The sequence below is a fragment of the Umbelopsis ramanniana genome (genome assembly GCF_025399195.1).
Source record: "Umbelopsis ramanniana AG unplaced genomic scaffold K450scaffold_32, whole genome shotgun sequence".
In the NCBI taxonomy this organism is placed as follows: Eukaryota; Fungi; Mucoromycota; class Umbelopsidomycetes; order Umbelopsidales; family Umbelopsidaceae; genus Umbelopsis; species Umbelopsis ramanniana.
Genome location: NW_026252118.1, coordinates 78,314 through 104,693, shown reverse-complemented (window position 1 = coordinate 104,693; position 26,380 = coordinate 78,314). Strand labels below are relative to the sequence as shown.

The window sequence follows — 26,380 nt, the reverse complement described above, 5'->3', positions numbered from 1 at the left end:
ACTTAACTCGCGATCTACCTACTCATCGCATTAACATTCGGAATTGTGGCAAACTGAGCCAGGCGATTCTGATAGTGAGTTCATGCATAGTACGTGAAACGACAAGTAATGCGGTCAAGTTCTATTTTTTTGTTTATTGTACATGTGGGATGGATACATTATTATCCTCTAGATAACTGAGATATTTTTGGGGAACTAATAGCGAATCATCTTTTTGGCATATTCTGAAGTCTGAGCATTTCTCAATGTACCGTCGGATTCACGGACAATAGGGGTCTTTTTACCATGAACGCTGGTGTCGACAAACAAGAATCCAAATCGCTTATTAGATTCCTTCTGGTTCTGTGCTGGCAATTTTTCGATGCTCTCTTTCTCCGACACCATCCACTTGTCGCCCTTTGCTTTGGATTCACCAATGAGCAGATCCTTTTGGACGTCTGCGAAGGCTCTGCGGTTCAACACCTTAGCAGCATCCTAAAATACAATCACCTATGTTAGATATGCGGTTCATCGCTTGAGCTGTACACCTCCTTGCTGATTTAGTTACCTCGGGAGTGAATTGACTCTCTTCATCAATAATCTGGTACTTGGGCTTCTTTACATCAGGCTGGATTTCGATCAAAGTCTCTCTCAAGTTTCGCTCAGAATGCTGAACACCAATCAGCTTTTCCATTCCCTTCGAAAATTTAGTTTGCAATGGGACACCCTGTAAAAAGGACAATTAGAACGAAACCAAAACAATGGAACAAAAATTTAATGGCCATGACACGTACCTCGCCCATCATTTGCTTTTCTTGAGCCTTGAGCTTGAGAATAGCATCAACTCTTGCCAAAGAGAGACTGTATTCAGTTGCCAACTTGCGCACAGTCCATTTCTCAGGCTCGGAAACATACTGTTGAAAAATCTTTTCACGTACGGTGTCTGATAGGGGGAGTACGGGCTTGAACAAGGGGTTCATGGGGAATGGAGTCTGGGCAATGTAGTTGGTAGTTCCTTGAGAAGGTTCCTTATATTTCTTGCCTTCACCATTGGCCCATTCGTGGAACTTTCTTCTTCTTCTTGAGAGCTTTACAGGTTCGGTCTCTTCAGCGGGCGATGATTGCTCAGTTCCCTCTTGTGGAGATTCTGTGTCTTTTTCTTCTCCATTGAAAGTGGTGGAGTGAAATTGTCTAAGGGCAATAGGAGCGGTTCGCTGTGTTGCACATTTGGAGGCAGTAAGCCCAATGATTCGAACACTGCTGGGTAACATGATGGGTAGACTAATTTGTTTCGACAATTCGTTGGTTTCTCACTTTGAGAGCCAGAAAACAAGGCGGAAAAAGCAGTCCATTTGTGTGGCTTAGATGTGCTTGGTGGTGAATGAAAGGGCGCGCGCACTGCTACTGGGGCCGCCCTACCCAAAGTCGGCCGGCCACCATTCAAGATGCTGTCAGTAATCAGGACCAACGCTCTTCGCTCATCGGCTCCTCTCAAGCCCTTTTCCACAACTGCATTCCTTTCCACTAACCGGAAAAGCACTCCAGATAAATGTAACTACGCACACAAAAGGTGAAAATAGTCTTGTGTTGACTCTCCGCTAAAGTACCGAACAGCTCGTCCAGATGTCCACTACTATGCCGCAGACGACAATCAAGCTGGTTCAAAGAAATATCCAGTTTCGTTTTTGTCTGATAAGGAGCTTCCTTCTGGGAGCGCAATTGAAGACTTCCCTCGTGCCGTCATAGGTTGGTCAGCAAGTGAAGGAGACATTAACCCAGGAACGTTCGCCGAGAACGAAGAGTTTGCCGACCTTTTGCACAAGGTCATCGGCGACAACGTTGACAAGGTGGATGACTCTTCATTGAAGGGAATGGCGGAATGGCAGCAAGAGGGGTAAGTGTTTAGCAATGATCCACTTAGTACGTATCAATCCTGGTTGTCTCATATTTTTGCCAGCTGGTTACATGTTGCAGATGAACGCAATCCTCCTCCGTGGGGTCGCATACCGCTACCTGAGGATATCTTTGGAAGTGTTTTGTTGAGTAAAGGAATCATCCAGCCCAATACATATCAGCGTATGCCATCGCACCGATTTGTAACATCCAATGGGCTCTTCCAGCTCAGCCCACCCATGCAAAGCATTCTGCGCTCGACGTTGTTAGAGGAAATCAAACAATCAAAAAAATAGAATGAAATGAAATAAATGTCGTATAATCCTTTTGTGAATTTATTATGAATGTATGGTTCGATATGGTATTATTTTTCTAAGGACAGGAAAAGATGAAGATGAATAAGAAAAAGACACACACTCTATTGATTTTTTTTTTTTTTGCTTTCTTTTTTTTTGATAGTTTCTTTCTCTTTTTCTTTTTTTGGTGTCATGTTAAGCAATTGCTTTACGATATTCCCTTGCTCTTCTTTTGTTTTTGTTTTAAACTCTGTACATTAAGGTAAGAAATGGGAAGTTTCCAGCCTTTCTTTGATGAATGCTATGTCGGATTTAGCTTGCGGATATCGCTTTAGAAATTCTAACATATTGGTGATCACGGTTAAAAATAATATGTGGTCAGCATCTGAAGCGTCAGCTAGAGAAGCCTCTAACTGGCGCTCAAAAGAGATTACGCAAGGTACATCTTGAAATGAACTTGCCGCCAAGGCCTCGTTCCATACTACAATAAAAAGCGGAACGGCGTAACTTTGGTCGCTGTGATAACGCTTAGCAAAGTGATGTCGAAACACTAAGATAGGCACTCGCTCATAGGCACAGACATGAAAATAGCAAGCTGCCAATAAAACCTGATCGCGTAGCTTCATAGCAGTTCTCACCACTGAAGTAGACGATAATACTCCCGCAAGAAGCCGTTTGGCTGCCAGTTGCCGGTCGTTGGCAATAAGGATAGCCGCTTGCCTACAAAGGATTTCCAACAAGGTGCTTGATCTTGAGTCGTCGTCTAGGGAATGCGATTAGTACACTACGGTCAGTTGTTCATGATAATGCCTACATGTTTTGTTCTCTTGCAACTATACCGATTGTTTTGATCGCCTCGTCGCTGTTGAAGTATCGCAGTAGATTATCACTTGCTGTTAGTTGGTCTTCAACTGTCGATGCCAACAGGACGTTATACCACATGAGATCCAAGCAATATGGAACATTTCTGACAGCCTGCTCCATTTCACGCTCAAACATCTTCTCATCCCCTCGGTACATCCAAAGCTCTACATAGAGGCACCATAAAAGGTCAGACGTAGGATTTCGTGCAAGCGCTTGCCGTAAGATGTTGATAGCAGCATTCAGATCCAGTGATTTCGAGTTCGCCTTGTCATAGTCTGCAAACTGGCTAGATGGTAGAGCTTGCACAACAGCACGTACCCAGCCAGGGATGTTCTTGGCGTCAGTAGGATAATTCCTTTCGTCCACTTCAAAATACCGCAATTCCACCGTCGAACCAGGAATAAGCATAGGTTGCAGTGCGCTTGTCATGGGTAGTTTTTGTGCCACTGGCTTAACAGTGTGTTGTCCTCCTTTTTTCCGCTTGATCACTTCTTGACGTCTTGCTGGTGATGGTATAAAGCTAACCTTCTGAAGCTGATTACCAGATAGGTTGCGGCGTCTTATGTCTAGAGCAGCACGCACATAAGTAGCTGGCTTTTTTGTCCTGGCAGCATCCATAGTGGCAAACATTCGCTCTAAAGTCTTTTGATCCTTCATTTGCATTCCATCGTTTTCACCACGTGAATAGGTCAATAAATCTTGCATAACATCAGTCGGGGAAAGGTCAAAATCACGAAAATGCCGTGATCGGCATGTATCGTCATTGCAAGTACCACCAGCAAGCTCAAATGCACACAAGTTCTTGGAGGTATCTACTGGATTGCTGTAAGCCATGGATTTGTTGGAAGGTCCGCCAAAATATTGAAATGATCGAAATCGATGAAGAGGTGATTGGTATGGTTGGAATTCAGTCATATCATGGGATCGACCGTGATCTTTCAAGTTGACAGAAACATCTGGTTGATTGAGAGAAGGGGTATCTAAGGTTTCGTTTTGAGGCGATGGAGGATCCATGTAGTATTCTAAAAAGTCTTGAGGCCGTTTGACAACGCGAATATGATCGTGACGATTGTCGGTAAGGTGGACAGACTTTTCCTTGATACGAAATCCCTCTGTCGATATGACTTTTGCCAAACGGTCACGAATTTCATTAAAAAGTGGTAACGTATCGTTGCGGGGGTAATGAATGATTTCGTCCATGGTGATTCGTGCCGCTTCGACATCGGCATTAGGCATGCTTTCAACAACAGGTCGGTCGAACTTTCCACGTTTCGCTTGATGTCGAACTCCCGTCCGTGATAATGATCCATGCCGCATTTCTCCTGTTGTGCTACTTTCCTCCACGTAAGGAGACGGCCGTTTTGCTGGTGATGGGCTTGGCTGAGTGGAGGGATTCTTGGAAGTAGATACAGGTGATTGTATCTTTGGGCTAGCAGAAGCCCTTTGTAGCATTGATAACTTTGCTCGAACACCAAGTGCTTTCGTTCTAGCCAATTCCTTTTGCAATCTCATAGTTTCCTGTTGCTTCTTCATCTCTTCGATCTTCGCTTCTATGGAACGAAGAGCTTCGTCTTGGTCATCTTCGAGCTGCTGCAATGACTTCAACTGTTCTTCATATTCAGTGAATGGAGAGTTGAAACTGCTTGTTCCATTTTTGTCGCTAACCGAGGTATCAGACATGACCACGTCTTCATTTGCTAATGCTGTTGAGGAACTCTTGTCTATCATGCCAGACGAAATATCACATTGATGGTAACGCAGTTTCAGTACGAGAGTTATCATTTAGAATGTATATGGAAATGTTTCCTACCTTCGCGGATTCCTGTTGGGCTTTCGTCGTTTTGTTCCAAACTCTCCAAAAGCTGATTTACATTTTGATCATCCGTTGCCTTCAGAGCCGACAGCTGTTGAGCATTGGCAGATTTGACCACTACCTGTGCTCGAGCAACAAGCTCGGCCGCTGCCTCCTGCATGTCCTCGTTTAGCGGGCTACTTGTAATCGAAGGGGTATTTGTTGTAGACTGGTCATATATGGCTGAAGGCTGCGGGGTGACTGAGCCAACACCAGAAGGAGATGGTGATTCTCCATCCGAAGCAAGTATTTTCTCCTTCTTCTTAGACTGCTCCATTTGTTCAATCATCTTCTTCATATCCGCAATCTGTTTGAATCTTGCCGTCAATGCATCTGTATCGGTGGTCGCAGCTACTACTGCCGCTGTTGCCTCCTTTTCTCTTCCCTCCGATGTCCTTTGCGGTTGCGACTCTAGTTCAGGCAGGACGGGCCGGAAGTACTCTTGCGCCAAGTCGGTCATAACTTCAGAATCACGAGAGACATCCAGGAGAAGATCCATGTTGCGAGCTTGTATTAATGAATCCTGTTGCCTATGGGACTTAGCTTGCTTATTGATCTTCGCGGAAGGACGTTGAGCAACCTTCTTTGCTTTTTGATCACCTGTTTGTGCAGTAGACTTGACTATGTGATGCAAAGATGGACCGGTTGTCAGCTCTTGATGAGTTTGTATTGATTGTGTGCTTGAAGTTTGAGTTTCTGGATCAGCCCAATGGTCTCCTGAATCCACTCGTGACGCAGTCATTATGATAGTACTGGTTCCAACCGAATCTTCTATTTCCATATCTTCTTCAATATCACTATCCGATGCATGCTCTAGCTCTGGATATTCCTCTCGATCTTGGTCTTGGTCTTGGTCTTGATCAGAAATATCTGATATTTCCATGTCACTTTCGGTATTCGAATTGCTCTGGGCTTTAAGGTCATCCGTACTTGGGTAAGGTTGAGGATGAGTAACATCATCTGTATCAGCGCTGTTATATTGTGCTTGTGTGTTGCTCAAATCAGTGTTGTATGTTTTGGGATCTTGCGCAAATGCATTTTGTTGTATTGACATATTTTGGATGCTCTCAGCATTAGGTTCTGGAAACCGGGGTATCGGAAGACCGTACTTTCGGCAAAAAGCAACGATGGCATCTTCAGCGATTCCAAAATTAATGAAAGCTGACGGTGCTATACCCATATCACTCAAATTGACTAATTCACTTTCAACGTCGTTGTCTAATAAATACAAAGATCAGCTAAAACTGAGAGCCTACTGGGTGGCGCAGAACCGTTAAAAGAACGTACCGTCTGAGGTGATACTTGATACTGGTGATCCTTTACTGTGGTGTATTGATAAATTTCTCTTTTCTGAATCTTCCTGCGACGTATTGACGACTGATTGAGGTATGGTTGTGCTGCTTAAATAACAATTTTCAGAATCACATTTGTCTTATGGACCATGCCGTCATTCAACAATAGCTTACGATATAGAAGGTTGAGACCGATATGAACGAGTGAGAGTATCTTCTTGGGTTATCCTATTCGACATATCTTTTGAGAGATGTAAATTTAGCTTGAATGAAAGGCAGTTTGGCTCGAATCGTACTGACGACTCTTTGCTTGTACCGATTTTTGCTTTAATAATTACCATGTGTGTTGTGATTATGATGGTCATGGCTACCAAGACTTGTGGGATCGAAAATCTCGCCCTCCTCTTGATCGTCTCTATAACCATTGTCGGATGTAGTTCTACGAGTCTGTAATGCGGCAGCTCGCAGGGCACTCAGATCCAGCATTGCAGTGGTTGAACAACCTGACAAAGGCAGCAGTATTGGCGACAAAGAACGGATTCAAATGCGAAGTCACAAATTCTCAACAGCTCAAATTTTCAATCCGGTGGCAGGGATTCTTTACGCGCATGCTTACCGAGTTATAGCATATGAAACAACTTGACGTTTGAACTTATCAATGGATCGTTTTGAAGCCTCTTTACAATCGAGAGCTTCTCGGTCGGAACATCAAGACTTGAAGATGGGTCATAATGAGGAGCCTGCCGTCACGAATGACAGATCTCGAGTGGTACATCCCAGCTCTTATTATCCTGTCCCATCGGCCATCTTACTTGGAAGAGAATTTTTGGAACCCCCACCAACTCGACTTGATCCACAAGACGAAAGCATGTTAAGCTTTGATATGCTAGAATTATATGAGGTAAAAGATCGTTTGTATGACTTGAATCGCCCAAGACACCAATGATAACGGATCTGATCTCGTTAAAAGTCACTATTACCCACAAAAGAAAGCCATGTACATCGACTTCAACTTGTAGAAAAGATCAACAAGATCTTGAAAAATGAATGGCCATCCTACGATATATCGACTCATGTCTTTGGGTAGGTGACACACACTTTAATTAATTACCAGTCAGAGTAATCGTGTCATTAAGCTTGCTCTCTACCCTATTTCAAGATCTTCACAAAATAGACTTGCCACGACGTACTCGGATGTAGATATTTGCATAGAAACGAATCGAAAGGAACTAGAGAATGTTCGAATACTTGCCAAAAGTTTTAAAAAGCGTATGTGGGGTCAATTGATGACTTAGTTATCAGCAATAAGCTAACAGTATTTGTTGCAACTTCCTTACATAGATGGCATGCAACGAGTACAATGCATACCATGGGCAAAAGTACCCATCGTGCGACTTTGGGATAAGGATTTGTGAGTACTATTTTCTGTGGCAGTCATGAGTTGTAGGATGCCAGAGCTAACAAACGCTATGGCGACTTAGGAACCTAGCGTGCGATATTAATGTCAACAATACTGTTGCACTACACAATACGAAGATGGTTCGGACATTCATTGACATTGATCCACGAGTGCGGCCACTGACTATGATCATCAAACACTGGGCGAAACAAAGGCAGCTTACCGATGCAGGCAATGGTGGCACCTTGTCGATTTACGCATGGATTTGTATGATATTGAATTTTTTGCAAATGCGGCAGCCACCCATACTGCCCATTTTACACGACACGGAAGGAAAAAAGCCTGCAACATGGTTTAATGATGACCTCGATTCATTATACGGATTTGGCACCGCTAACAGCGAAAGTGTTGGTGGGTTATTGTATGCTTTCATCAGACATTACGCTGTTGAATTTGATTACGAGAAGCAGGTCATATCTCTTCGACATGGCACTCATCTTGATAAGAGCTCCAAGGGCTGGGACTTTGGACGAAATTACCGAATGCTGTGTATAGAGGAACCGTTCGATACGTCTCGTAATCTTGGCAACTCAGCCGATGACATCTCTATTTTTGGACTGCGTCGAGAATTTCAGCGAGCGCTTGCAGCTCTTAGCGAAAAATGCAGTATAGAACTTCTTTGCAAGCCCTACGTAGCCCACATTGCACCTGAAGTTTTGAACTGGGATGGCGACAATGTGGAATCAGAAGAAGCTGTTGTGTCAGTAAATAGGGAAGAGTATGACACGGAAGGCGTCCAAACCACCAACAAACCTTTGGAAACGCCAAACACGAGAACTCCCATAGACAATGCCCAACGGCCACCAGGTTCTAAAATGGATTTAGATAACATATATACTGATACCGTAGCTCGTGTAAAATTACCTTCCCGTCATCGTTCAACTGCTGTAAAAAAAGATTCATGATTTGCCCACTCCATCGGAGCACGTGTGTATGTGTTACTTGAATCCGGCACCAGTACATTTTTGCTCAATCGAGTTCTTCGTCGACAATGTCACAAAGAAGACAGGAAATGCCTATGCCTGGCTACCCTCAGGAGGGTCAGTACTCGCAAAGAATGCCTCAACCTCAAGATTATTCAAACTATAGTGTGTCACCCCCTGTCGACGAATTCAACAGGCTTGAGGTCAATGAGCACAGTCACCACCGCCCTCACCACCCTGGCCAAGAATCGCACGCGCACCATTTCCCAACCGAGACCCAGCGTCAGACAGAACAGCAGCATGAGGCTCTTCAGCACCATCCTAGCAACGTAGTCATCGGACCTCTACTTCGATATGATCGTATCGATCACGTTGCAAAGGTATGGCGAGGTTCGTGTCTCATTGTATCGGATGACACTAGCCCCCCGGTTATGAGTCTTCATATTGGCTCAGAAAGAGGTGCTTCTAGGACTCTGCACGCCCACCCAGATCTCTTGGATGTGTACCGAAATGAATTTCACTTTTGGCGTTTCCCTCTGGAAATCCCGTTGGCGGAGCATGACCAAACCGTGGTTTACACTGCCACTTGCTTCGTGACTAGAATGAACTTCACATTTCATCTACCAGCGGTTCAAGACAATATGCGGTTCATGTTCTACTCTTGCAATGGTTTCGCTGATGTTTCTAAACCACTTCAGAAAGAGCTTGGCGCTCCCAATCACCCATTGTGGCAGGACGTCCTCGACAAACACGCGACTATGCCATTTCATGTTCTGATTGGAGGCGGCGATCAGCTGTATTCAGATGATATGATTGAGGAAGAGTTTATGAAACCGTGGATTACCGAGACGGATATTCCAAAGCGAATGGCTTTACCTCGCAGCATGTTTGAGGAACCAATGGAAGCATTTTATTTCAACAACTATGTTAATTGCTTTGGGTAGGTTTTCTCTGTGCAAAAATCATCAGAGCTGTGACCCCAGGTATCTTTGAACTAATTTTTAGATAAATTTAGGCCAAAGGGAAATCCATTGGTGGCAGAAGCCTTTGCCTCTATACCTTCGGTGAATATGTGGGATGATCACGATATCATAGATGGCTACGGCAGTTACCCTAATGACATGCAGAATACTGAACTCTTTCAAGGTAAACAAATCAATATTGCGTACAAGCATGGAATCTTTAGGGTTTAACATGGTTTCCACTTTTCCAGTGTTGTTTGCCAATGCAGTTCGCTTCTACCTTCTTTTGCAACACCACACTACCCTTAAGCGAACTGAAGCGGATGGCCTGATTCGTGGTACACTACCCACTTGCAACAGCGTTCTTACCAACCTGGGACCTCAGGTCTCATTACTGTGTCTGGATGCTAGAGGAGAAAGAACAAAATACGACATTTGTCGACCAGAAACATACCACCGTATATTTGAATGTTTGTACCGCATGGTCCCGCCTACCACCCGACATTTAATCGTGGTGACCGGCGTACCTATCATCTATCCTCGTCTGACATTATTCGAAAGCGCCATGGGTGGAATCAGGGATTTCAACCTCGCTACTTTAGTAGGCAAGACTGGAGCACTCGGTGATATTATTAATGGACAATTGAATAATTGGAACGGTGACCCTGAACTATTGGACGACATGAATGATCGTAAGTTTGAGTTGTTTATTCAAAATATGCTATAACTACATATTTATGGACATTTTGTCTTGCAGACTGGGGAGCTGCTGGTCATGAGTCCGAACGTAAATTATTTATCGAAAGACTTCAAAAGTTTGCAAAGCATCGATCGATTCGTGTGTCTTTTATTGCCGGAGATGTAAGTGAATTTTTTTTTTTGGGTGAGAGCGGAAATACCACCTCAAAAAGGATCATCAGCTCTAACATCATAAAAATTCCTGTAATAGGTTCATTGTTGTGCGGCTGGCAAGTTATACTCAAAGGATATGAGAGAGAAGGAAGAAGGCGATCCGCATCTTATGATGCAAGTGGTCTCCAGTGCTATCGTTAATGCGTATGTAGTTTTACTTTGGGGATGTATCCTGAGAAATTCAGTGTACTCACATGTTCCGTTTTAGACCTCCTCCACAAGCTTTACTCACGTATTTGGGGCAAAATGCTAGTCCTGTATCTTTCAACGGCAATACGGAAGAAAAGATGTTCAATATCTTCAAGATGTCACCTAATGGCAATTCTCGCACCAATCAAAAATTGATGGGTCGAAGAAATTATTGTGCTGGCTATTTTGACAAGGAAGGCAGCAACAAATTATGCTTTTGGATTCAAGCTGAAATTGATCCTGGTGAAAAGCACACCGCTGGTTATCTTTTGGCAGTTCCTCAACTTTTATTTGGACCTGCTGGACTCCAGCATCTTGCTTACCATTATTAGTTTCTTCCTCTGCTTATTGTCTATATGTCTTATGAATTGGAAAAAATACATCTTTTTGGCTTTCTTCACACTGCCCTGAGATTTTACCCCACCTGAGTTTTAACCCATAGCCGGCCTTTCACGTGAAATCCCAACATAGCAAATTACCCACTCGTTCCTGTTAGGATTCGTGTCCTCTGCTCTTTCATCACAAGCATGTCGGCCCCATCACAATTATCCATCGGGGATCTGTGTAGATCCAACGACGAACACGAGAGTCGGGCTGAAGATGGCCGTAACGAAGACCAAGCTTTGACTTCTTCTCGTCACAGTCATTCGCGGACGAATAGTGGTAAGTAAAAATAAACTGAAAAGAAACCGGTGGGTCCTACGAACGACAAGCAGTCAATGATAACATTATGTGATCTTTCTAGATACATCTTCACTACCTTCATTGTACAATGGATCGACAACTCACAATACTCCTCTGACAACCCCAACCGCCACCGAATTTGCATATGATCGATTTCCGTCCAGTCAACAAACGTCATCGTCCTCATGGATGACTTCAGCCTATAAAGCCTACGGACAAAGTAAAGTGATGCGATACGTAGAATCGGGTGTTCGATCTATAGCTGTTCCTATTTATGGTCGAATTGGCAAATCATTCCGAGACGATAAACCGGTTGACAAGGTAAAACCGACGATAGGACTTTATTTTTTATAATTTTTACATGTGGTTGCTGACATATTTTGTCTTATCTTTGTATTGTTTAGATTGACATGCAATTGAGGGATGGTAAAAGCTCTTCAATCAAAGCACTTATGGAAGATGAAGATATGCCTATTACCAAAGCTCTGGCAAATACATCGCTCGAAGGTTCCAGACGAAGGGCTCATCGAATGCAAAACGATAGCACTACATCAGGTATGAAAATAATAATTTTTGTAACACGTGAAAATCTGTCAACTCCCCTCAAGGGTCCGAGCTTTTCCTACTTTACCCTTTGTCATCAACTTCTCTACTTCTCTTTTTTTTTTATTTCTTTTTTTTTTACCTCTCTCACCTTTTGTAATGTCTAACACTTACATTGAACTAACGTAAGTTACTCAAATAGATTTACTGCCCAAGCCTCGTGTGGCCACTAGATCCATTTCACCTCATCGTTCAGCTCCGTATTCAACTAACGCTTCAAATAGATCACGATCACCTATCCTTCGCCAGTCTTCGTCACAATCTAGAAGCCGATGGCAGCAGTTAGTAGTGGGTGCAGGATCAGCTGCAGGTACTACAGCTGCTGTTATTAGTGAAGAGAGTATGAAATGCTTGAAATACTGCCTCAACTGGCTTCAGTATGCCGTCAACCACATTGACCAACAAATGTCAATACTACGAAACTTCTTGGTATCTCTGGCCACCTCATCCAACCCTTCATCATCACAGACCGTAGCGAGACCATCATCATCCGTTCTGTCGTCTGTGAAAAAAGAGATTATCGACACTCTGAGAAAAGTCGTCGAAATCATCAGTAAATATGCCGGCTCCTCGTTACCAGCCCATGCAAGAAGTGCTGTGAGGAGTTTTATAATTAATCTGCCGGGAAAATGGGTATGTATTTTTGCACTGGCTGTATGAAAAATGGACTATATTTGCTTGATGTTTAACCTCTGCGTGATGGCAGGCTCTTGTCAACGAAAGTAGATCGACCACTGTCTCGCCCGTAGCTTCACCACAAATGCGGCCGTACGGTATGGAAACTCAACAACCAGACTCTAACTCCCAGGAAGCAGCAGTTCGACTTTTGCAACTAGGTGGTGAGTCGGTGGAGATGCTCCATTCAGTGTCTGGTATCTTCAGCGATACTATAGACCGTGCAGAGCTCTGGTTGGATCGTTTGCGGACGGTAAAAATGGCTTCAGCTGGAAATGAAGATATTAAACTGCCCGCTCTCAAGGCTGACGAAGATTACTCCAATATTTCTTTACCGTCACTTCACTCTGTCACTGAAAACCAACTACATCATCGTCCAGGTTTCATCAATATGCCTGCTCATGATACCGACATGGACTATTAGTTCTCTGCCTGTTTGGGACTATACCCTCCTCACTCTCCTTCATCCATCCATTCTTTTGAAGAAGGGATATCATCTATAGTTTATCTCTTGCATTGTATCTCTTGTATAAGACGGAGAGGAATTTCTCTCTTTCATGTTATTCTTTCATCTGATGTCTGTGGGCTGGCTGTCACTTTTATGAATATCTATTTTGTAAAGTACTCAGAACTACCAGCTACTTTGCACACCTGTTGTGTCATCACAGCAGAACATTTATCGGCCTCATCGCCTCAGTCTCTATTTCGTTTTCGTATTGACTTTTTTGCTTTATCTTAATTTGTAATAACAGTATGCCTATAAAGTGTTTCTTTGACAATTTTGGATTGGGCCCGAACGTCCGCATCTGGCTGGCTCAAAAATCGTTTGCAGATGCATGTGCTATTCTCAAATGGCATACCTCTGCAAACGTTTATTTTATTTCCACTAAAATATTGTCTACATCTCATCTCCTAGCTTCGTGGCTCAATTTCAGGCTATACCCCAAACTGCCATCATTCTTACACAGGAGTCGACAATAACAGCACTATTTCTTTTAAAAATGCTAGAGCTAGTTTAAGAGTCAACTGTTGATAAGCAGAGCAGATAAGTATGATTAATTGTTTATGAAGGAATACTGTATATTAAAAAATCGATACTGAATAGTTCTGATAGTTCATCTTGAAGAAAAAATAAAATAAGGAGACAGAAAATTATTCGTTGGTATATGCCAGCTTGTGACAGAACCTTAAGAATAGCAAGTGGCTTCATTCAAAGACAGTTTGCATCGTACAACTTAATTTAGATATAATGAGCCAGATGGTTTCCCTCAGCATCATAAGAGTCTGCTACTTCGTGGCCAGTGATACCAGAGACATTGACCCAGCCGCCGCCAGGAAAACTAATAACCCACTCTTTGTAAGTAACGAAGCCTTTAGTATTGCTCAGTTCAACCTGTTGAAAATAATAATAGATGAAATCTAATGTGTTTCTCATAACTAGAATAAAATGATGGCTTACTTACGGCCATTTGGATAATGTGGGTTGGGTCACCTCCTGCTACACAGTCCTTGTTGTGATAAGAGCAGCAAGCACGGTTACCACCATCCAAGTAATCGTATTTGAATGCTCTTCAAGTACAATTAGTATGAGAGGGGAAGGAAAAAGAGCGCTTTATGTCATTGGAACTTACGAGGTTGCATCATTCCCAAAGCCATCAAATTCTTCTAGATACAGTACGTTTCCAGGATCCATGCTGTTGTAGATACAGAACCCGTGCACTTGCAACAAGCGAGCAGCGAACACTAGAAAGGCCAATGAGAGGAAAGAGAAGTTTTTCATGATGTAGAAAGGCGTTGAGGAGGGTTGAATAGAGTACTTGTTAAAAATTCTTGACACCTCGTCGTTCATATATAGGTATTTTCACAATGGATGTTCGAATGCGGTAAATGTTAGGAATTGTGCACGGTGCTGCTGCAAATGAGAGCACAAAATTAATTGATGGTGGTGATACAGTATTGAATGTTTTATTTGATGAAGTGTCCTATTTTTTTCTCTGAATCACTTGATGGATACTATCGAGCCTGAGCTGGCGTTCACCGCTGCTCAGGTTTATCATAACGCAGCTGAGGTAATGACCGAAATGATTATAATACATCCACTGACACACTACAAGGTCCTTCGTTCTTGATTTCAATGATAAAAAACAAAAGCCACCCTTAATGCAAGCTCATTCGTTTGTCTGTACATTCATGCCTGGATGCGACCATCTAAGTAAGCAAAATGTGAAAAAAAAATCCTTAGAAGACACAAAAAGGCAGCCCGACGTGGGGGTCGAACCCACAACCTTGAGATTAAGAGTCTCACGCTCTACCGATTGAGCTAGCCGGGCATTTGTTGCTGTCTTGAAGTCGTAAAAATTACTAAGGGTTAGAGTCGTATGTTACCTAGTCATTCCGTGGCGTTTTTAATAGAAATATCTCTGTGCAAACGACCAGTTTTTACTCAAGAGATATTACTTATTGACTATAATTCCACAATATATATATATACTTTACGATTTCTGGCTGTCACTACCTCTGTTTTATTCACAACATTTATTATTCCTACTTGTCTTTTAGCAAGTTGGGATAGTATTAAAACAGGAGTGAAAAACTTTTTAATTGCTTTCTTAATTTTAGAAACTTTATTAACTGCATTTTTCGTTGTTTTAAATCTACCATTATTCTATACTTGTTTCGAAAGTGTTTTAATTCAAATCTTCTTAATTATTTCGTTCTAGAAGTTTTCCCGTTGACATAGCCAAATTATACTAGGACTTCGTCTACTACAAGCCATATACTTAAATCCGACCACAAGCCATATTGGTCGTGGTGGCTGAGGCTTAGTATATGTATCTTCTCCGTTGCTCAGCCAAAGAACATATATATATCTATTACCCCAGGAACCCGTGGTAACAAGTCAATTCCTTTTCCAGAGCCGCAATGGGAGTACAGTAAACTTCCATTTAGTATTTGCCCTAAGCCTCGATTGAAGGTCGCAACGGAAGTCAGTTATATCCGCCGACGCAGTGAGTTCTAGATAACTCATTTTGGAAGTTAAATCAATCAGTCGGTTGCTCGAAGCAGTAATCCCAGACACAGGAGCCAGTGCTAACCACGTAAATAGTATGAAAGTTGGATACTGACTTTTTGTTTTGTTTTGGATATCTCAAGAAGTAGCTTGGGTTGCAAAGACATTACTAGAGATAAATAATTTATTTAGGAGAATCAAGAATAGAACAGGACGGACGTCTCAGAACGTCCATATCACTTACCCAAGTATACATATTGCTGAATAGTACATCTCATTAGCATCTGTTCCTTACATTTCAGTGAAAAATTTACCAATGTCATAAATAAAGCCAATTTTGATCATAAAAAAAAGAAACAAGAATAGAACAGGACATTATCGAAGATGAAAATCCTGTTCCCATGGATCTTGGGCCCCTAGGAGAGGCAAGAGTTTCAACTGTGGAAAGAAAAATTTATGTCGTCCGCGAATGCACATGAGTTGCCAAATGTCAATGTAATGTGTACGTCTCCCTGCATCGGATTGGCTGAATGGGTCTTTATGGGCCCATAGGTATCATGTAAGAAAATGGTAGTGTTATGGCGATGAATTTATTCTTACGAATAAAATAGTTACATAAACCACAGCAGACATAGACATAATCCCAACATAATTGTTACACCCGGTATACTTTATTGCTTTGTCGGGTATAAACCTGTCTAATAGGGGAGGAGGTTATTGGAGATGGGGATTTTTCATGTTGAACAAATTATAGCTACAGGCTGACGGAAACTTGAATGCAGTGAAGAGATACAATAATAGCAGACTTTCCTTTAAAAATAATAATATTAGTCTACAGAGAAAGCGATGGCAAGGGATGGAGTAAGGGATGTGATCATCAAAGTCTGGCTTTTAAAGGTTCCAAACGGAATTTGATCTCACGCAATTTGGCGCTTATTGGATTCCATTTCTCAAAGAGTGTTCTTAACCTTTCCAGTTCCTGGTTCAAAATTTTGTCGTTCAGGATTCTCGCATCATCACAGATACCACGCATGGCCCAAGGCAGATAGAAAGGATTCAGTCGGAGTCTAGCCTGGAAGGCTTCCATTTCTGGCTCTTCGTTGTCACAAGAAGGTAAACGCTTGGTATTGTATACTGGGGCTGACTCGCCTGCCTTGATTATGTCTTGTTCTGGTTTAGCTAATGGTGGTGGAGGAGGTGGGGAACAGGCAGCAATTGTCATTTTGCCAAATGGAGGGGTCTCAAATAGATAGCGAGCAGCCATGGTGTAAACGCCTACTTCTTCATAGATAGTGGAATGGCCGCCTTCTAAAGCATATAAATTTCCGGCTAAAACCTCACTGACATGAATTAGCAAACCATGGTCTGAGACTCCTGCATTTCGTAAGCGCAGAGCAAATATAATCAAGTTGATAAGAAAGTCGTCTTCGTTGTAGACATGACCGTCAATATAGATAGCACGGAATAGATTTGGATGAGATGCGCTCGACATAACGGCTGAATAAAGAGGCACAACCTGATCTTGCATAGATCCAACAAGCACCATCCTAACACCTGCGGTGAGATTGCTGGATAAAGATTTACGAAATTTCTTAGAAATCTCAGTCGAAGAGTCCATAAATTCAAACAGCTCTCTGGCTGCATCCGCCTCAAAATACTGTAGAGTTGATCATTAGATGTATGCGTAAAAATCCCAGCCGACGAAATGCCAAACACCATACCTTGACAATGAGATTTCCTTTCAAAGCTGGAAACGGACCTTGGGAAATACCCGCCATAGCTAACATAGCGCACTGCTGCCTTCCCATATGTATGTGACCTTCATGCAGTAGCCTGGCGAGAAGTAGTGAGGAGACCGGTGTACCCTGTGAGTGAGTAGCCCAAAATATCACATCTGCCGAAGAAATGGCATCTAGCCAACTTGAATTGCCAACCAAAGCATCATACAATCGCTGGACTCTATCTTCCACTTTTCCCTCTCCTTCCAATGGAATGCTTGTAATCGCATCATCTGGTATAGATATACCATGCGTACTGTTGAAATATTGCCGGAGACCTTTGACCATTTGCTCGCAAAACTTGGTGGAGGTTCCAGTAGGCTCTCCAATCATACTCCTTACAAGCTACAGGAAGAGAGAACGGTTAAAATTATTGGCTTAGATAAGCTGCTAGTATCATTCCACACGTGGAAGCATACCTTCATAGGGAACCACCTGAAAATTATACAAAGGTGCCAATCAATATAAACGTGCTCGGGCACGTGGGATATTATCATAAGAAAACAGACTTACCCATGAACTCCAACAACGACAAATCTTTTGCTGGCTACTGTATCAGGTTCCAACTGTATATCTTGTATAAAGTTGGCCATTTTCTCCCGCACACCTCGCAAGCGATATAGATTATCACTAGAACTGTAACTCTTGTGAACCTTGCTGGCGAATAACCCATTAATAGCATTTAGAGCCTTGTTAATTAAAGTTGTTGGAGTCGAGTTATTCGCCGCTATTTCCATGGTGGGTGTGTATTTGAACTGCGAGTTGAATGTTGGCAATACAACATTTTTCGTCGATGTGCTCTTGCCCATGCTGATCTCAGACGATGGTGCTAACGATGCAGTGTCCCCCGCCTTATCCTGACTGGCGGATCTCTCTATTATGACCACCTGCTTGGATTTATCCTCTGCATTTGTTGATCCTGACACTGTCCGTTGACTGGTCGTAGGTCTGCTAGTCGATGTCAGGGAAGATAAACTGCCTTTCTTCTTCACCACCGTGTCGTCTTTGATTGAAGACACGTTCGATCTTTTATCAACATCGATGCCAGAAAGCTTTGGGCTACCTTTCAGTTGCTCAGACTTGGCTGCATTTACTTCCTTTACACTAGCAGTGCCTGATTTAACAGACTCGGTTTGGGAGGTGGACTTTTCCATAGGGGTGGCTTGAGATGTCTTATCTGAAAGCGAAGTGGTTGGGAAAAAGAATCCCCAGCTTGAGCTGGTTTGGGATGTGGAATGACCTGTTGTCGATTCTGGGGTATTTCTAGGCGATGGGTGAGCAGCTGAATGACTGGAGTTGTTATCGGGTTCAGGTATATGTATCGATGGTGTGGGTTGTCGATCATCTTCTATAGGTGTTTCCGACGACTGCGGTTGAGCATTCATGGTCGGTTTTTCCTCTTGCGTCGGATTGGTGGATGCGTCTTTAGGCTTGGCAAACCATGACCAAAGTGTCGTGGTTGAATCGTTAGTCGGTTTCTGTTGTTTTTGTTCTGAAGACAGATCATCAGAAACCTTTACGTCGTCATGGCTTTCATGTGTCTGCTCCTTGTGAGAGTCATCAATATCGCCGTTTGTTTTACGTTTTTGGCTTTTGGCATCGTCATCATCATCACCTCCACCACTGCCTCCACTAGTACCTTTTCCTACAGGTTCAGGGAGGGGTTCGTGCGGTGGATCTGCTTCGTCGTTTGAATGACTTGTGTTCGATTTCAGGTCTAGGCTCTGAGTTCTGTGCAGTGTCAGCCGGTCGACAGCAGATAAAGCCGGTGAAGCAGTCAAAACGGAATGAGAATCACCATCGTGTTGACCAATTAATGCTGTAATATTGGAAGGATGAAGCTGAATATCGCCGTTAACGGAGATCCCGCTAGAGAGAGTCGCGGCTGTCGCTTTCGGTGGTGTATTCAGCCTCTGCATCCAGCTAGAGGAGGTAGTGGAAGTTACAGAGTTCGTTCTTTCTCGTGGCTTCAGTCGTGGAGACATGTTAGCTCTAAGTTGCTCTTTGGAAACTGATGCAGTTCGACTATCCGCGGGAGAATCGGATGGAAGACTATCCTTAGAAGTTGTCACTGTAAGTGAAGGCAAATAGTGAATAGCTGGATCGAAGCCATGGTATATCAGATAAAACTGTCATAACATACCCATTTTCTCAGGTGCCTTTTCTGTTAAGGTGGATTCTATTGTAATGGTAGAGGACAACTTAGAGCTCTCCAATGGCAACGACGCTCCTCGCTTTTGGTGGTTGGCCAAGATCTTGGCATTCAGGCCTCGTGCCTCGGACAATTCAGTCGTGGTGTCATCAAATGTGTAATCCTCAGGAGACGCAGTGAGCGCCGTCGACTCTACAGTGAAGGCAGCTTTGGGTGATGGTCTACTGGGGATGGTGTCCATAGTGCTTTCCTTGACAATATCGGAAGCGCGGTTTGGCGCTTCGACTATGACAGAATCTTTGGTATCAGGGGTAGCCTCTTGTGTATTATTAGTGTAGCCAAAAGTCCACCATGAGAGTGACATTGATTAGCACAATGACTCTCGAGCAAACAGTGTAAAAGGTGACAGTTGGACTAGAACGAGTTCACGACCCAGGTCAAACGCTGGGGCAAGGTTTCGTCACAGGACAAACGCTGAAGCATGTGATGTTCCGGTATAATATATATGTTTCGGCCAAACAACTTGAAGCATTCTAATAAAATAATTAAATTGTGACATTGCAGCCAAACATAACAGCTATCTTCCTTATGTTTTAATTAAACTGGTACCAACCTTTTTGACGCAGACTGTCAAAAACCAAGTTTAACTCTTGGAAGAAAAAATAGCCAAATTGGTAACCAAAAATTAATTCGAAAAGTGAAAAAAATATGCGCTCCCGGGAAGGCTCGAACTTCCAACCTCCTGATTAACAGTCAGACGCGCTAGCCAATTGCGCCACGGAAGCTTCTTATTTTCTCTGGTTTTTGATAGTTATCTTATTCAAACATAAAAATATTGAGGTATTGATCACGTACATGCTATTAGTTGTCGGCTAGTAAGTTATATACGAAGCATTTGCCTTGCTAGAACTTTATAAAGTTACAAAACATAATGTCTGATGTAGCGAAAACAATTTTTATCTGTGAATGTTTCGAAGGTTATGCTTGAGAGATGATTTAAACGTCATTCTGAAGTACTTTTAACACAATGGCTTCAATAGAAGAGGGTCTTTCGCCATATTCAAGCAGTATAACCGTTCAAAGAGGAGAATTATCATTGTTCAGGCGTTATTTTATAATAGTCATAAAATTGTAAGCTTTATAACATGCCGACAAGATGGATATTCAGACAAAATAGTGCAGGTTATTAACATAAAATGCTCCTGGGGTTGCCCTTTGCAGTATGTAATAAGTTTTGAACCGCGCATTATTTGACAATTTTTTTCTTTTGGATCTCGTGGCGACTAATTTACATTTTGGCACAGTTTCGTTGTTAAAAAAAAATATCAGTAACAGCCTTCTGTAACTTTTTCAGGTCGAACATGCCTAGTGGGAACCTCTTCTCATATCATCCATAATAAAAGCGCGAATTATAGCGTACACCAAATTGCCTAGAACTTCATGAAACTATTTTTTTCCTTCACCTTGTATCAATTAGTCGATAATGAAAACCTTACGCTGTGTGTGAACTGCTCTGGTGCTTAGCTTCTTGGGCAACTGATTTCTCCCCAGCAAGCTTCAGTGCAAAAGGCGTTGTCCCTCGTGTTAGCCTGCTTAAAGCTTCTTGTACCAACGAATAGGTTCTTTGTCGGAAATAAAAGCTCTTAGAATGAGATGAATCATGGATGTTGAATGGAGAATCTTACAGCAAGCACTCTACGACTTCCACTGAAAGTTTACGATAATACAAGTTTACATTAATAATGAAAGACGTAAATTTCATGCTTGGGCTATATTGGTGGAGTAGAACTGGAAAAAAAAAATTAGTACAGATCATTCCATGGATGCTTTCATAAAAATGAAATGTTGATTTTAAATTTATAGTGGTGAATGTTGAAAGATTAGTGTAAGCAGGCGAGTTGACTTTTGCCGAAATGAAAGGGTGTACAATGACTTACCGGAATTTAAATTTTCCACTGCCGAGATAAAAAAAGTCATTTGGCGACAAGAACATGACAAATCTTTTTGATCATGTCCTTATCAGCAGCTGAGCAAGGTCAAACAGAGCAAAGTACACTCTTGCCAAAGCAATTGGATTCTCGCAAACCTCTTATATCCAAAAAAGCGGGTGCCTTGCTGCTCGGTATCGCTGCTGTGGTTGGATTGAGCACTTTCTTTTTTTCGACCGGTAAGTAATATAGCAAGTTGAACCGATCTTGGAATTTCACAAACTGACGCATGAACGTAAAGAAATCCATAAACCAGCATCCTCTAGTGGCCTTGTTGAAGGAAAGAATGGTGCTGTTGCTGTTGAAGCCGAGCAATGCTCTAATGTTGGAATTGAGAGTAAGTGGTACTGTATGATTGCTAAGCATGGTGGTGGGATTACTAACCATTGTCATTTGCAGTTTTGAAAAAAGGCGGAAATGCTGTTGACTCGGCTATTGCCTCTGCACTATGCATTGGTGTAATTGATAGTTTTGCAACTGGTATTGGAGGGTAGGTTTGTCGACGAACTGGAGCTAAGTTTCGACATCAATACTAAACTTTTTCATCACAGTGGCGGATTTATGCTTATTCGCTCTCCCAATGGCACATATGACTTTATAGATTTTCGAGAAACAGCACCTGGAGCTTCACACAAAGACATGTTTGTAGAGGATCCATCCAAAGCGCAAGTCGGTGGGTTGTCAGTTGGTGTCCCGTAAGTTGATTGTATACATCATATATAAGACTGTCACCGTTTCTGACTCTTTTTTATATATATTCAGCGGAGAAATTAGAGGCTTTCAGCTAGCTCATGAACGACACGGAAAGCTCCCATGGGAAGAATTGTTTACTCCAGCAATTGACATGTCTCGAAACGGTTTCAACACAACACGGCTTTTAGCTCAGCGTCTTCAGGTAGGTTACTGGACAACCTTGGTAAAAAGATTGGTCGATGGCTGACCAGTGTGTTTTTCTGCAGTCTGCAAAAGAATGGATCATGCAAGATGCCACATTTTCAGCTGTGTTTGCTCCCAACGGTCAATTAGCAATGGAAGGGCAGCTTATAAAGCGACCATCACTTGCTGATACTCTAGAAATTATCGCCAAACAAGGTCCTGATGCCTTTTATGAAGGGTTAATTGCCGCTAGTATTGTCAATACCACTGTAAACAATGGTGGTATTTTGACCATGGAGGATATGAAGAATTACCAAGCCGTCGTACGACCTCCTATTTCGACATATTACCATGGGCGCAAAATCGTTACCGGAGGTACTCCTACTAGTGGGCATGTTTTGATTAGCGCTCTCAACATTTTGGAGAGATTCAATTTGCGTCTACTGGGAGAAGTTGGTCTCAATGTCCACCGCTTGGTAGAGGCTTTGAAATATGGATTTGCTTTCAGAACCGAATTGGGAGATCCTGATTATGTTGACAACGCCGATCGATTGGAGGAAATCATCTCAAAAGATTGGGCTTCACTTGCTCGTGCCAACATTTCAGATGTAAGCTTGTCATTTGCAGTATCATAGTTTGATGAGAATGGCTATTAAACGAACTTCACTCCAATAGGATCACACTCATGAGCCCACTTTTTATAACCCAAAGTTTGACAACTCGGAAGCACATGGTACCATGCATCTTTCCGTCGTGGATGAGAATGATGGTGCAGTGGCCCTTACCTCTACTGTCAACTTACTATTTGGTGCACGCATTATGGACCCGGTAACCGGCATTATTTTGAACGACGAGATGGATGACTTCTCAATCCCTGGGTAATTATTCCCTTTTTTTTTAAAGCTTGTGAACCTTTTGAACATGTATAGAATCTCGTATACTGATATGATTTAAATCGAAAAACAGAATCCCAAATGCTTTTGGCTTGCAACCTAGCGTTTACAACTATGTCTACCCTGGAAAGCGATCCCTCTCGTCTTGTGTCCCTACTATAATTGAGCGGGACTCCAAATTTGAAATGGCTGTCGGTGCCTCTGGTGGCTCCATGATTATTACTGCAACTTTGGGCGTAAGTATCATATGTGATACTAAAATGATATCAACAAAGAGCTGACAAGGAATTCATTATACAGGTCATTCTGGATGTGGTCGACTATGGCAAAAACATTTTCGACGCCATTGTTGCTCCACGACTTCACCATCAATTGATGCCCAATACTGCTATTTTGGAGGACGGTTTTTCTAAACAGTACATTGATGCTCTGCAGAGCAGAGGACACGACGTAAGTTTCTTCCAATATTCTTTCAAGGTTCATTACCATGTTGTTCTCACACCGCTTGTCAACCAGATTGTTGTGCTTCCCAAAAGTATGAAAATTACTGCCGTGCAGGCTGTTATGCGCAGTCCTGATGGAACCGTCTATGGCGCCAGCGATATTCGAAAATACGGACAAGCCGCTGTCTACTAAATGCACTTCCCTTTTTCTTCAGGTCCACCTTATACTCTGTGTGTGGCCTTCTATTTTCATTGATGGCCTATTTTTCACTATGTAACCTATATTGATGCAATCAATTGTACCACCTTTTGCTACTACCATCTAGACATTTCAATAAATTGATAGATACAAATGACGTGTATGAACTAGTTTGGTACATGTTAAGTGAAAAGACATAGGTAAAATTGAGAAAGACATAGTTCAGCTAGAGGTAACGGCTTGCGCAAGGTAATAAGATGAAGGGGAAAGAGGATTGAACTATAACATTATAAATGGCATACGAGGTGAGTTACAATAGGTAGGGCATAAACAGCCACGAATAAACACAGCTAATTGCAGCTGTCTGGCTTGAAATTTAGTGAGAGGTACAATTAAACTAGCTTATGCTGTCCTTTCTTTTTGGAGTTGGAACTGCTGTCGGTAGGTTTAGCCTTCGTAGATTGGGTTTTGCTAAGTTGCGCGTTGAGAGCAAGTCCTGTAAGAAAAGGTCAGTAAGAGCGTTAGTTTGGCCGCTAGCTTCTACAAATGAATCAAATGTCATATATTACCAATTCTGTCCTTATCTCCATCATAGATGGAGACGTAGTTTTCCAAAAACTTTTGACCAAGCAGAATGTCATATCCGGAATAGGACATGTCTGTGCTGTATATGAAACTCAGGCACAAATCTGGATTTCGTGCTCCCCAGTAGGTGTTCTATCGTGTTTTCTAGTCAACATCCTATTCTTTCTCTTTTTTTTTTTTAAGCTATAAGCCATTTCCATGAAGTATCAAGCTTACCAGATATTTTGGAAGTATGTACTGCGATGGTGTCAAGTTGAAATTCTTGCCATCCATGACGAAAGAAATATTCGGCAGTGTACCGACAGCTGAACAAGGAATGCTCCACAAATCAGAGGAGGGATCGATCTTGGCATCTGGAATGCTTCCATACACGGCATCTGCGATTTCATTGGAAACGATAATCAAAGTGGTTCCTGTGTACGTGGCGTTAATAGATACAGCGATAAACAAAATAGAGAATACATCGCTTACCAGTGTCAACAATGGCTGAAAGTCTCTTGATGACAGGCTTATCATTAACGTTGATACTGTCAACACCAACACCCCAAAATTCCTGCAAAATGACGAAAAATTAGAATTGTCGGCATCTTTGTACACCCCACAGTTATTGCAACTTACTGCCGCTCGAGAGGTCTTGATCCTGGGAATCCACTGAATGTCTCCTTGATACCATTTGGGATCTGGAAGACCACCAATGGCCATCTTCCCATTCATGGAAGAATAGTATCCACTAGGTACAGGCTCGAATTTAACACCAAATACGTAAGAATAGCCTTTGTTCTGCTCGATGAGATTTGTCAAAAGAGACTTTATAGTGCTTCTCCCTGAACAGAAAAAATTGTCATTGCTTGCTTAGCAAATGTATCTGTACTTGTCAATATACGAATGAGCTTACTGGTGTTGCTGTAGATGCTTAAGGGATCAGGACCAAAGCCAAAAATGCCGTCTTCAAGTAGTATACATATCTTATCATTAGTCAAAGTACCCAAACGCTAAAAATCCTCATCATTAGCCATTCGTACTCACCAACACCGTTATTGGTAACTTGACTTTGGGTAGTGGCAAGACCAAACTCTTGCTTTTGGATCTTGAAAGCCCCTCCGTTGAGGGATAGGGTATCTACTCCCATAATACCGTGCGCACTCCCAGAGCCATAATAAGCTTGCAGGTTAGTGGACTTGTCTTGTTTAAAAGTCGATGACTTTTCACTTTTGAACGAATCGGGCGCTCGCACACAAACATTGCCACAGGTTTGATCTGGAACCCACAATACGGATGATCCCGTATCCACTACAACAGAAAAGTTTTGCATAGGGGTACCAAGACTAATGGGCATATAATAGCTGAATTGAGCATTTAGAAGTGAAAACGTAGGAAGTGCATCGCCAGCAGCAAGACGTGAGCCTTTGATGCGAATAGATGTTGCTCGATCATGTGCAGATTCTGATGCTTGCTTCACTGTCGGATGCTGCTTTCGGGCAATATCCACGTTGATAGTTTTACTGGATACTGTACAAACCAGTAAGTAAATGGATATTGCAATATTGAAAAATTGAACCATGAAGAATCGGTGAATAGAAATATAGGAAATGCGATAGGTAAAAAGGCAAGTCTATAGTTCAAATGTATCTACCACAATGCACTTTTATAACAATAGCCATTCGCCCTTCGCTTACCATCCTGTTTAATATGATCGACGTAGGCGCAGAGCAATATTTCTAGAGTTTGCCGAAATAAATTATTTCAATTGCAACCAAAAAAAAAAATTGCACAATATTAGATACCCACAAGCTCTCCCCTTTTTTTAATTATCCGCATTAGACACTAGTCGTCCCAGTGGTCGTGTCGATGATGTAGTGCCAATGGCTGGCGT

General features: G+C 42.4%; 10 protein-coding genes and 2 non-coding genes across 12 annotated transcripts; 5 read left to right on the top strand and 7 right to left on the bottom strand.

Annotated features, from left to right (window-relative positions):
- Positions 1 to 78: 78 nt before the first annotated feature.
- On the bottom strand, positions 79 to 1,271 carry K450DRAFT_243727 (uncharacterized protein). The gene is made up of 3 exons (XM_051589474.1): positions 774 to 1,271; positions 548 to 706; positions 79 to 474 (listed from the first exon to the last, which is right to left on the bottom strand). Exons 1-3 carry the CDS (start codon positions 1,248 to 1,250, stop codon positions 196 to 198), a joined length of 915 nt encoding a protein of 304 aa, XP_051444078.1. The 5' UTR covers positions 1,251 to 1,271; the 3' UTR covers positions 79 to 195.
- Positions 1,272 to 1,313: 42 nt separating this feature from the next.
- On the top strand, positions 1,314 to 2,288 carry K450DRAFT_243723 (uncharacterized protein). Its single transcript, XM_051589473.1, has 3 exons — positions 1,314 to 1,530; positions 1,594 to 1,873; positions 1,937 to 2,288. Exons 1-3 carry the CDS (start codon positions 1,425 to 1,427, stop codon positions 2,166 to 2,168), a joined length of 618 nt encoding a protein of 205 aa, XP_051444077.1. The 5' UTR covers positions 1,314 to 1,424; the 3' UTR covers positions 2,169 to 2,288.
- A 598-nt stretch (positions 2,289 to 2,886) lies between these two features.
- On the bottom strand, positions 2,887 to 6,712 carry K450DRAFT_243718 (uncharacterized protein). Its single transcript, XM_051589472.1, has 5 exons — positions 6,515 to 6,712; positions 6,351 to 6,417; positions 6,172 to 6,284; positions 4,843 to 6,102; positions 2,887 to 4,753 (listed from the first exon to the last, which is right to left on the bottom strand). The coding sequence occupies exons 1-5, from the start codon at positions 6,660 to 6,662 to the stop codon at positions 2,979 to 2,981; spliced, it is 3,363 nt and encodes a 1,120-aa protein (XP_051444076.1). The 5' UTR covers positions 6,663 to 6,712; the 3' UTR covers positions 2,887 to 2,978.
- A 79-nt stretch (positions 6,713 to 6,791) lies between these two features.
- Positions 6,792 to 8,577, top strand: K450DRAFT_243716 (uncharacterized protein). The gene is made up of 5 exons (XM_051589471.1): positions 6,792 to 7,077; positions 7,147 to 7,259; positions 7,336 to 7,445; positions 7,518 to 7,587; positions 7,658 to 8,577. The coding sequence occupies exons 1-5, from the start codon at positions 6,835 to 6,837 to the stop codon at positions 8,538 to 8,540; spliced, it is 1,419 nt and encodes a 472-aa protein (XP_051444075.1). The 5' UTR covers positions 6,792 to 6,834; the 3' UTR covers positions 8,541 to 8,577.
- A 1-nt stretch (position 8,578) lies between these two features.
- K450DRAFT_243713 (uncharacterized protein) lies at positions 8,579 to 11,111 on the top strand. Its single transcript, XM_051589470.1, has 6 exons — positions 8,579 to 9,498; positions 9,574 to 9,704; positions 9,772 to 10,212; positions 10,278 to 10,381; positions 10,470 to 10,576; positions 10,641 to 11,111. The coding sequence occupies exons 1-6, from the start codon at positions 8,627 to 8,629 to the stop codon at positions 10,951 to 10,953; spliced, it is 1,968 nt and encodes a 655-aa protein (XP_051444074.1). The 5' UTR covers positions 8,579 to 8,626; the 3' UTR covers positions 10,954 to 11,111.
- Positions 11,112 to 12,000: 889 nt separating this feature from the next.
- On the top strand, positions 12,001 to 13,365 carry K450DRAFT_243707 (uncharacterized protein). The gene is made up of 3 exons (XM_051589469.1): positions 12,001 to 12,033; positions 12,133 to 12,541; positions 12,615 to 13,365. Exons 1-3 carry the CDS (start codon positions 12,008 to 12,010, stop codon positions 13,005 to 13,007), a joined length of 828 nt encoding a protein of 275 aa, XP_051444073.1. The 5' UTR covers positions 12,001 to 12,007; the 3' UTR covers positions 13,008 to 13,365.
- A 458-nt stretch (positions 13,366 to 13,823) lies between these two features.
- K450DRAFT_272300 (uncharacterized protein) lies at positions 13,824 to 14,432 on the bottom strand (the record flags this gene model as incomplete). Its single annotated transcript, XM_051593049.1, has 3 exons — positions 13,824 to 13,976; positions 14,047 to 14,152; positions 14,215 to 14,432. 3 exons carry the CDS (start codon positions 14,430 to 14,432, stop codon positions 13,824 to 13,826), a joined length of 477 nt encoding a protein of 158 aa, XP_051444072.1.
- Positions 14,433 to 14,840: 408 nt separating this feature from the next.
- K450DRAFT_t58 lies at positions 14,841 to 14,913 on the bottom strand. Its single transcript has one exon. It is a non-coding gene; the product is annotated as a tRNA-Lys (tRNA).
- A 1,394-nt stretch (positions 14,914 to 16,307) lies between these two features.
- Positions 16,308 to 20,088, bottom strand: K450DRAFT_243700 (uncharacterized protein). The gene is made up of 4 exons (XM_051589468.1): positions 19,515 to 20,088; positions 17,885 to 19,442; positions 17,315 to 17,708; positions 16,308 to 17,250 (listed from the first exon to the last, which is right to left on the bottom strand). The coding sequence occupies exons 1-4, from the start codon at positions 19,885 to 19,887 to the stop codon at positions 16,471 to 16,473; spliced, it is 3,105 nt and encodes a 1,034-aa protein (XP_051444071.1). The 5' UTR covers positions 19,888 to 20,088; the 3' UTR covers positions 16,308 to 16,470.
- A 146-nt stretch (positions 20,089 to 20,234) lies between these two features.
- Positions 20,235 to 20,308, bottom strand: K450DRAFT_t57. The gene has a single exon. It is a non-coding gene; the product is annotated as a tRNA-Asn (tRNA).
- Positions 20,309 to 21,525: 1,217 nt separating this feature from the next.
- Positions 21,526 to 24,115, top strand: K450DRAFT_243693 (uncharacterized protein). Its single transcript, XM_051589467.1, has 10 exons — positions 21,526 to 21,690; positions 21,753 to 21,848; positions 21,911 to 22,001; positions 22,063 to 22,206; positions 22,274 to 22,406; positions 22,471 to 22,995; positions 23,063 to 23,265; positions 23,354 to 23,516; positions 23,581 to 23,730; positions 23,797 to 24,115. The coding sequence occupies exons 1-10, from the start codon at positions 21,534 to 21,536 to the stop codon at positions 23,914 to 23,916; spliced, it is 1,782 nt and encodes a 593-aa protein (XP_051444070.1). The 5' UTR covers positions 21,526 to 21,533; the 3' UTR covers positions 23,917 to 24,115.
- K450DRAFT_243689 (uncharacterized protein) lies at positions 24,116 to 26,268 on the bottom strand. Its single transcript, XM_051589466.1, has 7 exons — positions 25,534 to 26,268; positions 25,403 to 25,453; positions 25,126 to 25,331; positions 24,979 to 25,060; positions 24,724 to 24,920; positions 24,492 to 24,639; positions 24,116 to 24,418 (listed from the first exon to the last, which is right to left on the bottom strand). The coding sequence occupies exons 1-7, from the start codon at positions 26,066 to 26,068 to the stop codon at positions 24,315 to 24,317; spliced, it is 1,323 nt and encodes a 440-aa protein (XP_051444069.1). The 5' UTR covers positions 26,069 to 26,268; the 3' UTR covers positions 24,116 to 24,314.
- Between the last annotated feature and the right edge of the window lie 112 nt (positions 26,269 to 26,380).